We start from the raw sequence: 16,619 nt of genomic DNA on the forward strand, positions 1-16,619 counted from the left end.
CCTTGCCTTCGCAGTAGCCTGGCTGGTCAAACTTTTCTCCAAATTCCTTTCTGCTAAAAGCTAGTTCAAGCTGCATCTTCTTTACTTGCAATAGTCTGGATTTAATACAAAAACCATAACCACGGTTATGATGTTGTTGTTTTCATTCTAACAACAGTTATAGAATCTGTTCCATGTGAGATAATATGAAAATGAACATGTCACAGTCTGCCAATATAGACATGAAAATTTAGTAAGAGAATCTGGAATATAAAGCCATAATTTCAATGCAAAATCATGGCTAACCATGTTTCTGTATGACCAATGATTCCATAAGTCATTCTGGGAAAATTGTCACTGAAGCCAGGTAAACTTTCTATCTCTCCCTGCTAAAATACTGTTTCCCCCCATTTATTTAATTTCATTTCATTCTGTGAAGGAAAAATCAACTGCTTGGAAAACTGGAGAAATTGAAGATTATTCTCAGGATACATCTTATTTGGAGGAACTGGAGAAACACAGATTTTCAGTTTGGTGAGTAACTATATCCTGTCTTTCTATTTAAAAATTTAAATCCATTAAATTCAACAAGTCTTCACTCATTCTATTCTTTTATTAGTCATTTATTCAACAAATATTGCTCGCATGCTTATTACAAGCTATGTGATATGTGCCCTGATTTGGGAAAGCTCATAGTCCAATGAAATATATCTATGCATAAACATCAGAGTAATATGATAACACTTTAGAAAAAAATGCACACATAAACACCTGGAGAACACGATGGCTTGAATTCACTTGAGAATGGCGAAGGATTTTTCAGAAAAAGTTTGAGCCAAATCTTGGGGAGAAGACTACAGTGGAGAAATACTGACAATTTGATGTGGGCAGTGTCCAGAGATGGAGGTGGGAGGATGGCTGGGGCTGATACACATTCCAAACCTTAGTTCACTTAAGATCTAAGCAGATCATAGTTACTGCTCTCTCTTCCTGGCGATGTGTATACAGGTGTATCTGTCTATGCAAGCGTACGTATAACAAACATGAAAAAATACATAGAAAAGTGAGCAGTGGAGCTTCTCAGAGGTAACGATTACAGGATTTTTCAGTGGTGGGATTCATCAAGGATGAGGGAAGGAACCACAGTAAGTGGCTCTGTGACACGTGGAGTAACCTAGGAAACAGGAAGAAATGGAGTAGCCTGTCAAAGTCGTCTCCTCCAAACCACGGCCTCTCTGCTCTTCAAGATCCATGTTCTGAATGGTTTTCCCCCTGGGAATTTATCTGCCATATGATTTGGTTCCTGAAGATTTTTCTCTTACTCTTCCATCCTGGAACTATTATCAGGAGGAATGGTAGCAGCTCAAATTTCCTTTATCCAGAGTCACATTTTTATAAGTCCTACTGGTTTTCACTTAAATGCAAAAGTCTCAATAATTTCACCAGTGCTTTCCTGAAGCAGCTGAAGTACGGTCTTCAGGTTAACCAATGAGTTGTTCTCTTGATCAAGAGATGCAGGCTTGTGCTTAAGAAACAGGGAGATTTGCATTTCTCTAATGATTAATGATGTTGAGCATCCTTTCATGTGTTTGTTGGCAGTCTGTATATCTTCTTTGGAGAAATGTCTATTTAGGTCTTCTGCCCAGTTTTGGATTGGGTTGTTTGTTTTTTTGTTATTGAGCTGCATGAGCTGCTTATAAATTTTGGAGATTAATCCTTTGTGAGTTGCTTCATTTGCAAATATTTTCTCCCATTCTGAGGGTTGTCTTTTGGTCTTGTTTATGGTTTCCTTTGCTGTGCAAAAGCTTTGAAGTTTCATTAGGTCCCATTTGTTTATTTTTGTTTTTATTTCCATTTCTCTAGGACGTGGGTCAGAAAGGATCTTGCTGTGATTTATGTCATAGAGTGTTCTTCCTATGTTTTCCTCTAAGAGTTTGATAGTTTCTGGCCTTACATTTAGGTCTTTAATCCATTTTGAGCTTATTTTTGTGTATGGTGTTAGGAAGTGATCTAATCTCACACTTTTACATGTACCTGTCCAGTTTTCCCAGCACCACTTATTGAAGAGGCTGTCCTTTCTCCACTGTACATTCCTGCCTCGTTTATGAAAGATAAGGTGACCATATGTGCGTGGGTTTATCTTTGGGCTTTCTATCCTGTTCCATTGTGGATAAAGAAGATGTGGCACATATATACAATGGAATATTACTCGGCCATAAAGGGAAACGAAGTTGAGCTATTTGCAATGAGGTGGATAGACCTAGAGTCTGTCATACAGAGTGAAGTAAGTCAGAAAGAGAAAGACAAACACCGTATGCTAACACACATATATGGAATTTAAGAAAAAAAATGTCATGAAGAACCTAGGAGTAAGACAGGAATAAAGACAGAGACCTACTAGAGAATGGACTTGAGGATATGGGGAGGGGGAAGGGTAAGCTGTGACAAAGCGAGAGAGAGGCATGGACATATATACACTACCAAGCGTGGAGTGGATGGCTGGTGGGAAGCAGCTGCATAGCACAGGGAGATCAGCTGGGTGCTTTGTGACTGCCTGGAGGGGTGGGATAGGGAGGGTGAGAGGGAGGGAGACGCAGGAGGGAAGAGATATGGGAACATATGTATATGTATAACTGATTCACTTTGTTATAAAGCAGAAACTAACACACCATTGTAAAGCAATTATACTCCAATAAAGATGTAAAAAAAAAAAAAAACAGGGAGATGCAAGAGGGAGGAGAAGTGGGAATATACGTATATGTATAGCTGATTCACTTTGTGATACGGCAGAAACTAACACACCATTGTAAAGCAATTATACTCCAATAAAGATGTTTAAAAAAAAAAAAAAAGGAAGAAACATCAGGCAGGAAGGGAAGTCAAAAAGCCCAGGAAACAAGAAATATGCATGCCTCTTCCAGGAAAAAAAAAGTAGATAAGAAATGCAACTTTCAAATAATAAAAAGACAAGCTCCCTGTCCTTAAGAAACTCTTGTTTGTGATGGTCTCTATGGGGAGGGTGACAAGTACATTAATTCAATAAAATAACTTCCAGAGCAGAAGTACCAAGTGCTCAGTATGGTGTGCAGATAGGAGAGCTGGAGCTTCTGTTGAACCATGTGCAAAATTCTCAGTCCCTGTCTGAAGCTCTCAGGCTCCCAGCTCCCACGTTTGTCCCTGTTGCCTCTCCACGCTTTCTCTGATGACTCAGCTCTCTGTTGGGATGACTTTTTAGAGTCCAGTGTATGCAACTTCACAATGTCACTTTTACTTTACACATAAAGTTAAAAAGCTTCAGAGTTTCCAAGGATCTCAGAGCTTCAGTTTCCAATAGATCTTTTTTTTTTTTTTTGCGGTACGTGGGCCTCTCACTGTTGTAGCCTCTCCCGTTGCGGAGCACAGGCTCCGGATGCGCAGGCTCAGCGGCCATGGCTCACGGGCCCAGCCGCTCCGCGGCATGTGGGATCTTCCCGGACCGGGGCACGAACCCGTGTCCCCTGCATCGGCAGGCAGACTCTCAACCACTACGCCACCAGGGAAGCCCCTCCAATAGATCTTTTAAGAAGCAATTCTCAGGCATTGCTCCTTTAGTAGGTAAACTCATTATCTAAGTCTTGATGAGGGACTGGCAAGTATAACCACCAAGACAGATTCTGCCCTCTCTCTGTTTTTGTAAATAAAGTTTAATTGGAACTCAGACACACCCCTATGGTTACATATTATCTTTGTTTTTCTCTATAATGGCAGAATTGAATAGTTGGGGCAAGGACAGTACAGTCCACAAAGTTTAGAATATTTACTTCCTAGCTCTTTACCAAAAAAGATTTTTCACCCTTCCTCTATCCTGACCTCAGTGTTTCTCTATTGTTCTCTCGTGATTAAGCAGGACACAGCATGGGAAGCTCGTCTCTGTTCCGTGTCTGAGGCTTTAGCTGAGGCAGATCCAATACCTGGCGTCTGGCTTGGATTCCTTAATTGAGGCTGTACGTCTGAAACCTCACTTCTTGCTCTCAGCTGAGCTTCTCATTTTTCCACTTCTCTCCCTTGATGCTTGGGCTTCCTCTCAGCTTATTGCCTGGGTTCCAAGTAGCATCTTTCCAAGCAGAGAAGGTGGGAACTGCAGATCTCTTAAGGTCAAGCCTTCAAAGTTACACAGTGACTCCCACTGTATTCTATTGGTCAAAACACATCACAGGGGCTTTCCTGGTGGCGCAGTGGTTGAGAGTCCGCCTGCCGATGCAGGGGACACGGGTTCATGCCCCGGTCCGGGAAGATCCCACATGCCGCGGAGTGGCTGGGCCCGTGAGCCATGGCAGCGGAGCCTGCGCGTCTAGAGCCTGTGCTCCACAACAGGAGAGTCCACAGCGGTAAGAGGCCCGCATACCGCAAAAAACAAAACAAAACAAAACAAAAAACCCAACACATCACAGGGCCAGACGGGCAGAATAGACTACATCTCCTGATGCAAAATTGGGAAAGTGACATGCAAAAGAACAATCTGGGCTGGGAGATATTGCGTAGCCATCTTTGGAAACATAGCCTATCACATTCTGCTTCATTCATTTCTGTGTGCACAAGCAAATAAAAAGCAATGAAAGAGTGTAGGTTTTGTGGATAGACCTGGGCATGAATTCCCTTTTTGCTGCTGCCGTGTAACATTGAATCAGTTAAACTCTCTGAGGCTGTTTTCTCCTGTATCAAATTGGAATAAAAATAGCTATATGGTGGGACTTTATGTTTTTTGTGAAAACTGAGAGATAATATATATAAGACAGCCTGTATAGTCACTGGAACATTTAGTTTTTTAATAAAGGCAGCTAATATTAACATTAATAATAATAAATTTTGAAGAAAATGTCTTTTCCAAAGGTTAAAATGGAGGGCATTTGTCACCTGAGGATGACACGTCTGCTTTCCTTTCTGTTCTTCAAACACACCACGGTCTTTAACACATCAGAACCTTTGTACTTGATGCCTCCTTCATCTGGAATGTTCTCTCAGTTCTTAGTAGGATGGAAGGCTTAGATTTTACCTCCTAGGGAAGCCTTTCCTCACAATCCTATATAAAGTAGTACCTGCCCCTCTCTGGTTATTTACTTTCTCATCACCTTGTTTGTCTCCTTTAAAGTACTTACCACAATATAAGTTAATATTTATATTTGTTCCACTTATTTCCATGTTTCTGCTTCCTCTCTCTGAAAAGAAGCTGTAGGCAGGCAGAAACCCTTCTTGTCTGGTCACTCCTGGGTCTCCGGCCCTAGTTCTAAAATACCTAGTTTATAATAGTCAACCAGTAAATATTTATTGGGTGAATGAATAAAAGGATAACTGAGTGGTCACTCAGCTTGTCTCTCTCCCAACCTCCTTGGTTGTCCTACCTGTTTGTTTACTCCCAGTCTCTCCCTTCTCTTGAAATTGCTATCATTAAAAAACAAAAAGTAACATGGGATAATTAACCACTCTAAACGTTTCTTTTTAAACCAGGGTTGAGGATATGGGGGCTGCTGAGACCTCTATAAACCTGTGTTTTAAATGGTCTGAGATACAATCTGAACAATTTCCTTGATGTTTTATTAGATCTGGTAAATCATTTATTGGGGCAGCCTTTACCTAAATCCTCTCCAAATCCCCATAAAATTCATTTAACACAGAATACTCTCCTACCCAGCTGCAAAGATATATATGATATCGTGTGGGAAGTTTCTGCTGCTCTAGTGCAGTAAGTTTAAGTGTAGGTATTTTCTTTTTTGTCTTATATGGTCTACCCTTTCCTCTTCCCCCAACCCCCCTACCATGCCTCGTTTAAACATGCTGATGTTGGTAAACTTGGTAGATTGTTAAGGTTTCAGTAAATCACAGCTTCCATTCGTTTTTTTGATGTATAAGACCTTTAGCTAGTCAGATGCAAGTTTACATTGTTTGTAGCTGCCAATCATTTTTTTAAAAGCTTCCAAAACATAATTTTAAGACTGTTAGATTTTCTCAGCCAGAAAGATAACCAACTAAGTTGCCTCTGAGTGTGTAAAAGAGAACACCATTCCAGCACATCTCACCCCAGTGGGCCTGCTGCCCGTAGTGTCAGGTGATCACAGATGAAAGTCTTCTGGACTGTTTCTGGTGGGGTTTGCATCACAGCCATCTTTTCTGGGCCTCAAAGCCTGCCCTTGCAGGATGTTTATGTTTTCTCTTTGGGATATATGCCGTTGTGAGAGGATGACTCTTCTCTTCATATTTTATTTTATATTTTATTTTCTTTTTAAGATCTTTCTTTTGATGTGGACCATTTTTAAAGTCTTTACTGAATTTGTTACAATATTGCTTGTTTTGTTTTTGGTTTTTTTGGCCCCAAGGCATGTGGGATCTTAGATCCCTGACCAGAGATCAAACCTGCACCCCCTGCACTGGAAGGTGACGTCTTAACCACTGGGCCACCAGGGAAGTCCCCTTCTTCTCATATTTTAGATAACATGAGATATCCAAGGTATCCCTTGATACTTTTGTACTAGCTGGTTTATTTCCATCATTACCCCTTTGCTGGTTGGCTCTGTCTGTTACTCCCTGCACATCTTCATGCCACTCAGCATGTGGTAATTAGGTGTTCAGTAAGTCCCCTCCCCGACTAGACAGCAAGTTTAATAAGTTTCACAGGGATAGAGATTAAGTCTGTCGTGTTCTTCATGGCCTACTCACGATTGATAAATTACAAGCACTTAATAAATATTTATTGAATTAATACATAAAAAATAAGGGTAAATTAAGAATTTTGGCATTTCCAGAAGAAGTTCTGGAGAAAAGACCAATGGGACAAAATGACTGTAGATTTTCTAGGCCAGTTTGTCTGTGGTGGCTACTGTTTCCACCTGTTCAGCATGTTTCTTCCCAGGTTCCTTCACTCACCCTCTTTTATGATTGCAGACCCTCCCCCCTCACACACATACACATACCTACATAGTCCAAGGGCTTGAGCTGTGATGTGTATTATGTTCCTAGGACAACTATGATTGATTAAGGGATGGGCACATGACCTGAACTAGGCCACGAAAGCACTTTCGCAGGATTTTATATTTTGTTACTTGGCAATAGAAATTCTATCTTCTCTCTAAGGTTTTAAGCTGGAATGATTTAAGTTTGATATTCTCTGTGGCCACGGCCACCAATTTACCATCCCTACTCCCTCTACCACCTCTTGTTAATATTTAGCATTTATAACCTATTTGAAACCAGTAGATGTAAGAGTCTCACTGATGCTTTGTAGGTGACGCATATTCTGTTCTAGTCAAACTAATAAAAGTGTGTCCTAATGAAGAACCTAGGGGTAAGACAGGAATAAAGACACAGACCTACTGGAGAACAGACTTGAGGATATGGGGAGGGGGAAGGGTGAGCTGTGACAGGGCGAGAGAGAGGCATGGACATATATATACACTACCAAACGTAAGGTAGATAGCTAGTGGGAAGCAACCGCATAGCACAGGGATATCGGCTCGGTGCTTTGTGACCGCCTGGAGGGGTGGGATAGGGAGGGTGGGAGGGAGGGAGACGCAAGAGGGAAGACATATGGGAACATATGTATATGTATAACTGATTCACTTTGTTATAAAGCAGAAACTAACACACCATTGTAAAGCAATTATACCCCAATAAAGATGTTAAAAAAAAAAAAAAGTGTGTCCTAGAGGCTACCTCAAGTTCACATTAATGATGGATAAAATTATATGCATACCTAAGAACATGTATTTCAGGTCAAAAAATATATTGTCCACCGGGAAACTTTTATTTTATTTTATTTTCCTATGAGAGGAAAGACTTCAGGGAGAAAGTTTACAATGTCCACTCAGTTAATTACATAAATAAGCACTCATTTGCTTGTGTAGGCAGAGCCATAGCACCTCACTGCCTGTGGAGTGAATTGGGTTCCCTGCTTCCTAATGCATTCCCTTCATCCCTGCACAGTGATTTCTCCCATGGAGTCAGCCAGATTATGTGTTAAGTTCCTCTGGAAATAGTGCCAATGACTGCCTCTAGGCAGTGGATATCACTCTGGTAGTTTAAAGAAGTCAACATAGTTTTCAGAGGTACCTAACTTGTAACTGGGGAGAGGGTTCCATAACAAGACAATCTCAGAATCTTTCCATTAACACTCAAATACGACTGGGTGGGTAAGCGACCAAAGAATCACACACTTAGAGCAGGAAGGGATCTTGGGGAAGATTTAGTTCAGCCCCGTTGGTTTATACCAGTATAAACCTGAGACCAGTAGCCGTTAAGTGACTGGCCTTAGGTCAGTCAGCTAATAAGGAATGGAAATGGGATTAGAACCCACTTCCTTTCAATCTCAATCCAGTCCCAATTATAAAAGAAATAAATTCTTCCTAGAGCTCTGCTAGTTGTTTAATAGTTTCCTGTCTCTATCAATTGCAAGCTGCTTTGATATTTATTAATACATTGAGGAGAAACTGCTGATTCTTAGGAAAATGCATATAATGGATTAATGTAAATTTCCTCCTGCCAAAGGGGTGAGTAGAGGGCTCATGCCAAGATGTTTGCTAACTGCGCGTGTTGCTGGCCACACAGAATGACATCTTTTTTGTGTTCTAGGCCAGGCATTTATGTGGCTGACCTACATTTGTTGCTTAGGGAAGGTATGAGTTAACTAACAGGAAAGTTATTCTTTAACAAAAGTGATACACTCTCCTTTTTATAACTCACATGTGATTCGACATTGAAATAAAATGCAGGTGCTACTTTGGCGTATTCCCTATTGTGCTTTTCCAAAACACCTTCACATATGGTCTGCCTCATTCCTGAGAAATGACTTGTTGTTTATGTCACACAAACAGAACAGATTGATTTTACAGTGAGTAAGAAGGATGATGAATTGTACGTTGGAGAGAAATCCTTGTCTCGGCAATCTAAACACTTGAAAATAAATGTTGCCTTTTGGAAAAGGCTCTCATGACCCACCCATGATCCCTTCAGTGTATGCTCCCTTCCTAAGGGTTAAATAGACATACACATGTGATCTCAGCAAATAAAAGAATGGTTACAATCACCTCACAATATAATTTTTCTTTTCACCATTTAAATATGTCCTGAGACCTAACGGTTGAGAGAAATGGGAGAGTTGTCCCAAAGAACCAACCCCAAATACCTACTGCAATATTGTATCCGCACTATGACCAGAATAAAATGTTTCTCATCTTGGTAGGAGAGTAGTATTATTTCTTTATTTATCAAGTGATTTTTTTTTAAATATCTTTACTGGAGTATAATTGCTTTCCATTGTTGTGTTAGTTTCTGCTTTATAACAAAGTGAATCAGCTATACATATACATATATCCCCATATCTCCTCCCTCTTGTGTCTCCTTCCCACCCTCCCTATCCCACCCCTCTAGGTGGTCACAAAGCACCGAGCTGATCTCCCTGTGCTATGCGGCTGCTTCCCACCATCTATCTATCTTACATTTGGTAGTGTATATATGTCAATGCCACTCTCTCACTTCTTCCCAGCTTACCCTTCCCCCTCCCCATGTCCTCAAGTCCATTCTCTACGTCTACATCTTTATTCCTGTCCTGCCCCTAGGTTCTTCAGAACCATTTTTTTTCTTTTTTAGATTCCATATATATGTCTTAGCATACAGTATTTTAAATATAAAACTCTTATGCTAAGAAGCTTTCTTAGGCGTCTCCAATGTTTACCCCTTCAGAATTATTCCGCACAACACAGAAAAAATAATCTTGTGTGCTCACTCTTCTGACAATAGTCTAACAACACGCACTTCTGCAGAATTTTACAGTTTTAAATCTCTTAATTTCATTCCCATACCTTTTCTTTTTCCATTTGGTATTCACAATACCCTGGTGATAGATGTTCCTAACCCCATTTTACACATCATCTAACCAAAGTCCAGAGAAATTAGGTGACTTATTTTCCGACACTCAACTAGTTCATCTGTGTTCCTTTCCAGTTCTCTTTCCACTATAGCATATCACCTACCTGGCTGGCCTCAGAGTCATAAGGAGACTTTAGTGTGTGCATTTAGTGGCTTTTAAAAAATAAAATTTTAAAGTATTACTGGCATATTCCACAGAGTTGGATGGATGTGAGTGAAGAAAAGATGCCATGGAGGAGGGATGCTAACCAAGTCAGCTCTAGAATGGCACATCAGAGCAAATCCCTATGGAGGAATATTCCTGACAGTAATTTATCAAGGATCCACATGCAATTAGGTTGTTATTGGCTGATGTCTCTATCTTATTAGGTATGGCTAAAGCACGACCATCTAATCCTACTAAGAAGGAATACATCTTAGTGGCTAAGTATATAGGCTCTGGGGCTGTAATACCTAAATCCAAACAAATTAGCTTTAGGAATTACTAGTTGAGTAAACTTAGACAAGTTTCTCAAATTCTTTGTACCGCAGTTTCTGTAAAAAAAAAAAAAAGTCTTTAAAATGGGGCTAGTAGTACTTGCCTTATTTTAGTGAATTCATATCTGTATGTTAAAAATAAATGGAACAGTGTAAATGCTCATAGCACATAGTAAATGCTCAATAAATGTTAGCTATTATTACTGAAGGAGGCTTCCCTCCTCTCTACTACCCTCCACAATGATCTGCTTTCCAGCCTATGTTTTTTTGTTTGTTTGTTTTTGCGGTATGCGGGCCTCTCACTGTCGTGTCCTCTCCCGTTGCGGAGCACAGGCTCCGGATGCGCAGGCTCAGTGGCCATGGCTCACTGGCCCAGCTGCTCCGCGGCATGTGGGTTCTTCCCGGACCGGGGCACGAACCCATGTCCCCTGCATCGGCAGGCAGACTCTCAACCACTGTGCCACCAGGGAAGCCCCAGCCTATATTTTAACTATGAAAATAATGACCTGTTTATTTTTGAGAAACAAAGTATTTTCTAGTAAATAAAAGACCTGCATACAGTGCCATATGTCAATTATATCTCAATAAAACTGGGAGAAAAAAGTATAAAAGAAAAAAATAAATAAAAGAAGCCTTTCCCCTAAACAAACAAACAAACAAACAAATAAATAAAAGACTGCAGGGGGAAAATCAGATGTTAATGGTAGAAAAGAGATACCAGAGGAATAAATATAATGTGTTACTTTTCTATCGCTGCATAACAAATTATACACACTTAGCAGCTTAAAATGATACACATTTTTTAGTCTCATGATTTCCATGAGTCAGGGAGTCTGGGCACAGCTTAGCTGGCCCTCTGCCCAGGATCTTACAAAGCTACAATCAAGGTGTTGGCAGGGCTGCGTTTTTATCTGGAGGCTTAACAGGGGAAGAATTCCCTTCAGCTCATTCGGGTTCTTAGTAACATTTATTTCCTGCGGCTATATGATGGAGGCCCTGCCTATTGCCTGGAGGTCACCCACAGTTCCATGCAGTGCGGCTCCTTTACCATGACTGTTACTTCACAAAGCCCACCTGGGGAGTCTGTCACCTCTGGGAGGTCCCCTGAAGCTTCTACCTGATTAAGTCAGGACCTCCTAGGATAAACAAGATTTGATTAACTCCAAATCCATTATTTGAGATCTAATTATTTCTGCAATACCCCTTCACTTTTGTCATGTCCTGTTGGCTAGAAGAAAGTCATTGGTCCCATGATAAGTCCTACGTCGTATCACCTTTTTCCTCATCCATGTCTGTGTAAGTAAAATAAGAGTGCAAATTTTCTTACCACTGACATCACAGGGGAATTGAAGTCTTTGACCCTCGTGACTTCTCCTACTTATAAAAACAGAGTTATGTGTTGTGCTGGGCACTCCAGCAGCCATCCTTCTTCTCTATATTTCTAATCAGTGATGCTGCCTCCAGTGATGGAAAATGGTAGACACTTTCCCAGTCTGTCATGCACTATGGGTGATCGTGGACCCAGTTCTGGCCAATGAGATATAAGAAGACAGCAGCTTGGGCTTTCTTCCTCTTAAAAGGGAAACAAGCAAGAAGGAAATGCTTCTTTGTCACTCTCTTATCCCTTCCCATTTGGGCCTTTGTTGTATGGATGTGACTCTGGAAGCACCTACATGAAGAAGAAAACGGGAGAGAGACCAACCCAGCGCCCTGTTATGTCGAACTATTGCTTACGACCTCCTTCTACCCGTCTCAAGGTTTATTTTACACGAGATAATTAAATGCACTTATTGTTCACTACTGTTGGATGAACATTCTGATGGTCATAGCTTATTCAGTATTTATCAAGTTTACATGGTGTCCTAGGTTCTGGACACACAGTATTGGAATCCTTTCATACTGTCTGGGATCCACCAAAGCATAGTGTGTGACTAGTTGCTTTTTAGTTCAGTACCGTTTGGAAAATGGGTGCAGTATGGTGCAGGGTGTTCTTCCCCGTGGGTACCACACGATTCAGTTGGAGTGGTGGAGAATGAGGGGAGTAGAATGAACTTAGCCAACTGTCTGGAAACCTAATACGACATCAGTGATGAGTTAAATAGCCAAGAGTTTCAGATTATGAGTCAGTCCAGATTCAAGCTGTACGATTTAAATGATGAAAGGGCAAGACTGGGCAGGAAGCAATGTAGGGATTTATCTGATGCAAAAACACAAATGACCAGTGAAATAGATAATGTTCTGTTGTAATAGTTTGCAAACAGCATCAAGAAAACAATCGAGTGGGTGTATTTTGAGCTTCAGACATTGTAACTTCTTTCACTCTCATATACTTTATGCCTTCTTTAATAAGTTGGAGAGTCTTGGGCCAGCTTCATCAGTGACGGTGAGTGGTCATTCATTTCACAATCCACTAATTTTCATGATTATTCAGTATTTTATGTTACCTAAACTGCTTTGAATTTTCTCTTACTCAAATTGTAATATGGCAATAGCTTATATAATTTGAGAATCATTAATTCAGTTGGCATTCTCAACACATGGGTGTTGTACTCACCTCTCCAAAGACAAACAAGAATTTAATGTTCTTAAATGTGCTGATGGTATATAATTTTTTTTTAAAATATGCATCAGTGACCTGTTAACGTATTACGTCTTGTTGAAAAGATTCAAAGTAGAAAATTCCTAGGAAGGAAAACGATTGACGTCAATTATGGTCTAATCCTACCTTAAAGAGACAAATGTATATTTATCTTAAGTTTGTTTCTAGCTTAAGAACTGAATTCTTACATAACATGGAACATAACAATAACCAGGCCATTTAATATTTTAAGACCTTTAGTTTTTAAGTATTCTCTTTGTATGACATTTTCCAGGGATTTTGCAGGAATATACTACAAGGACTCCTAATACTAAGCTCCATCTCTCCACCCCTCGTTTCTACTATATTCCTCTCTACCTAAAAGTTGATACTTCTTAACAGCTTCTTGCTGAGTTGTCATAAAATCTAAGCTGACAGTTTCAGGGAAGGACCACTTACTATATTTCAAGGCTACCCAACTCATTTTGGACATTTTGACAGTTCAAAAGTTTTTACTAATATTGAGTTAAAATCCACATCCCTGTTTTTTAAACTATTAGTACCAGTTTAATTCATTAAAATCCCAAGTCAAAAGCCAATCTATTTATTCCTCTATTTATCTCCTATCAATCAATCAATCTATCTATCTATCTTTGCATTTATCTCAGGATTTTAAGATTTGTTAGATATCACCTAGATCAATTAGTTATCAGATTATCTCAATTTCAATATCCCTCACCATTTTCTTATCCAATCACCCCTCTATAGTAATGAGAAACTTACTGGTAAGTAAACAGAGCTCTACATAGATGCTTTGGAAGAACTCAAGGATGGGTACACATGTAGCTTCCATCTCTTAGGAGCCCAAAGAACAAGAAAAGTATACTATTTTCATTTAAGGACTAAAAGAAAATAATAGTTTAGTTTATTTATGGATGTGGTAGATATTACCTTGCTCCTAGATATCTAGTTCTCTCCTTCCAGACACACAGAAGACTGCATTCTTTAGTCCCTTTGCAGGTGAGCAAATTCATTTGAACTCATATGGTCAACCAGTTAGGAACAAAATGGATGCATGTCCGCTTGTGCAAAGCATTTAATTGCTAGGGTGAGACCTGCTCTCTTCCTTCTCTTGCATGGTGGTTATGGAGGAGGCCTTGTGTGGAGATGGCAAGATGAACAGATCAAAGCAGCTTGGATCACAGAATTCTCATATGGAAGAAAGAACATCTGCCCTGCAGCAAACTTTTCATGAATAAGGAATAAACTTTTGTTGTATTAAGTCATTGAGATGTGGGAGTTGCTACCATAGCATGAGTTAGTCTACATTAATCAATCCAATGGTCAACTCTAAAGGTCTGCATTCCCTAGAAATGTACAATTTTCTTGAGAAACTGTTTGGAAATGGCTTGTGACAGGACTGAAGTACGGGAGTGAGTCTCTTAACTAGTGATGAGTGAGCCCAAGCTGCTATATCTTTACCTAGTCCATGATCTTATTTAAACCTCAAAACATCAGGATGAAGTTGTTAATATAATACCCACATTACAAATGTGGAAGTGGTATAGTTTGCTGTAGAAGCATTTTTAAGTTGGAAAAAAAAATCCCAAAGGCCTCAGAATGTATTATTCAAGAGTTTTCAAGTGTACGTTGCTGTAAGAGGGAAATAATGGATATATATGATAGTCACGTTCTTACATTAATCAACTGTTAGCGTCTCTACTTTTCCATCTAACATATATATTCAAAGGCCACCTCCCTCTTGTATGTTTTGGAAAAAAGACAGTCATCTCACTTCTGTTCCTGAGTTGTCATCTATGGAGGTACTTTTCTGAGACAATCTTGTTTTCTATGGGAGTTTCCCAGCTCCTCTTGGGTTCCGTTCACTCTGCTGCCCATCACCACCTGGCCCTTTGGGATCACTATCTTCCTAGGTTGAACAACTACTTTGCTGGCCTCCGTGCATGAGTGAAGTGGGTCAGGCCACACCCCTCTTCTCTTCACTGGCCTTTCATCAATTTCCCGTAATACAATCATAGAGGCTTATAATTGATTCACCGAAAGGTTGGGGTATTTGAAGAGAATACAATACAGGAGAATCAATTCAAATTTTAATGCTAAATATAAGTGCTCTCAGAGTTCAAGGGAAAAGAACCTACTTTTAAATTAAGCCATTTCCAGGATATTCCTACATGCATGTTCCTCACTTCCTTTGACCTTAGTCATAAGATCTGCCCTTCCTCCTTCTTTCTGAGAAAGTTTTCATCATCAACATTTATAGTATCCATTTCCACTCTCCTTTGTGAAAACCCTGCTCTTTATGTAAGGGTTTTACCCTCTGATCAGTCTCCTGTGTCCACTGGGCTATCTTATAGGCCCCATAGGCCTCAGCAGGAAGTTTCCCAAAGATGGTACTGGGAGAGTCCAGGGGAACCTTTGACCCTTCCAAATGCCTTCCTCTCCTCAGACTCTGTCAGCTTGAGGTGCAGGTTTGTTTCTTTTTGTTCCTGATATTTAGCCAGTAATTGTCTTCTAACACACATGCAGAACACATTACATGCACACATCCCATTCATTGCAAAGACCACTCAAAATTCTCCGAACAACTCCGTCTGTGTCCATATTAAGGAAAAAAATCATTTTCCTAACTACAGTATCATCTTCACTTATTCCCTGCCCTCAGGGGTGCTAGTAGTTAGCAGTACTGAGCCTGACAGTAGCAGGTCCCAGAGACTCTTCATCTTCTCCTTTTCAATTTAAGTCCAGGATCTCCCAAATCGATCAGAGGGCCAGCCACACACCGATGTCCGCTTTGTAGCTGTATCAAAACCCAGATGTGACGTTACTGCTTTTGTTTACCTGATACTCAGGAACATTCTTAGGTAGGACATCTTTCTCACTTCCCTGGACAGACTATGGGCTGGAAATTGGGACAGGAGAACTGGGTCTTCCAAGCCCATTACAAATCTAGCACTAATTTTAAAACAATTTTTAGCGTACTTCTTTCACGTAGACAGAAACTGATACGTGTGCTGCTTTATATTTTTCCGTTATTTGATGACAGTCTATAAAATTCTATAAATACATCAGTGCACATGAATTTGGTGGTGGCATTAACTTTCCTGTTTGACTGTAATGAGAGGATATCCTGCCATCAACGCATTCCCCAAATAAAAATAATGCTCTTAAATCTGTCATTAAACTATCATCCTCCTTCACACACTGTTTTGAATTGAGATGGTAACTGCCCCACCCTGACCCTGTCATCAGATCAGTTCCTAAGCTCTCCCTATTCTTTCCTTGTAACATCTCTGGCAAACATGCCCTTTCTTCATTCCTTTTTGTGATGGCTAAATTATTGTGATATTCTCTCCCCTGACTTCCAGAAGCTCCATTCAAGCCTGCATACTAGGCACCAAACAGAATGAAGGATTAAAAAAAAAAGAAGAAGAATATTTTTCATGCCTCCTCATTGATGTCAGTAATAAATAACTAACATTTATGCAATGTCCCTTCTATATGGGTACTATTCTAACTGCTTTGTGTGTATCGTTTCTCAATCCCTCAACAACCCTATGATGTCAGTAATATTATTGTCCCCATTTTACAGAAGAGGAAACTGAGGCAGGGATAGGTCAGTTAATATTGTCACAGTCACACATCTGATAAGTAGTGAAGCTGGGATTCATAC

At 40.1% G+C, this 16,619-nt stretch overlaps 1 protein-coding gene across 1 annotated transcript in view; it reads left to right on the forward strand.

The window, feature by feature from the left end:
* LOC136129709 (uncharacterized) overlaps positions 1-16,619 on the forward strand; it is a gene marked incomplete at its 5' end in the record, with an annotated part of 268,536 nt that overhangs the window by 122,704 nt on the left and 129,213 nt on the right. The window contains one exon of the mRNA XM_065886016.1: positions 343-513. Within this exon, the coding sequence (XP_065742088.1) occupies positions 343-513 (171 nt within the window). The remainder of the gene's footprint in view (positions 1-342; positions 514-16,619) is intronic.

Source organism: Phocoena phocoena, chromosome 10 (assembly GCF_963924675.1).
Source record: "Phocoena phocoena chromosome 10, mPhoPho1.1, whole genome shotgun sequence".
Classification (NCBI taxonomy): Eukaryota; Metazoa; Chordata; class Mammalia; order Artiodactyla; family Phocoenidae; genus Phocoena; species Phocoena phocoena.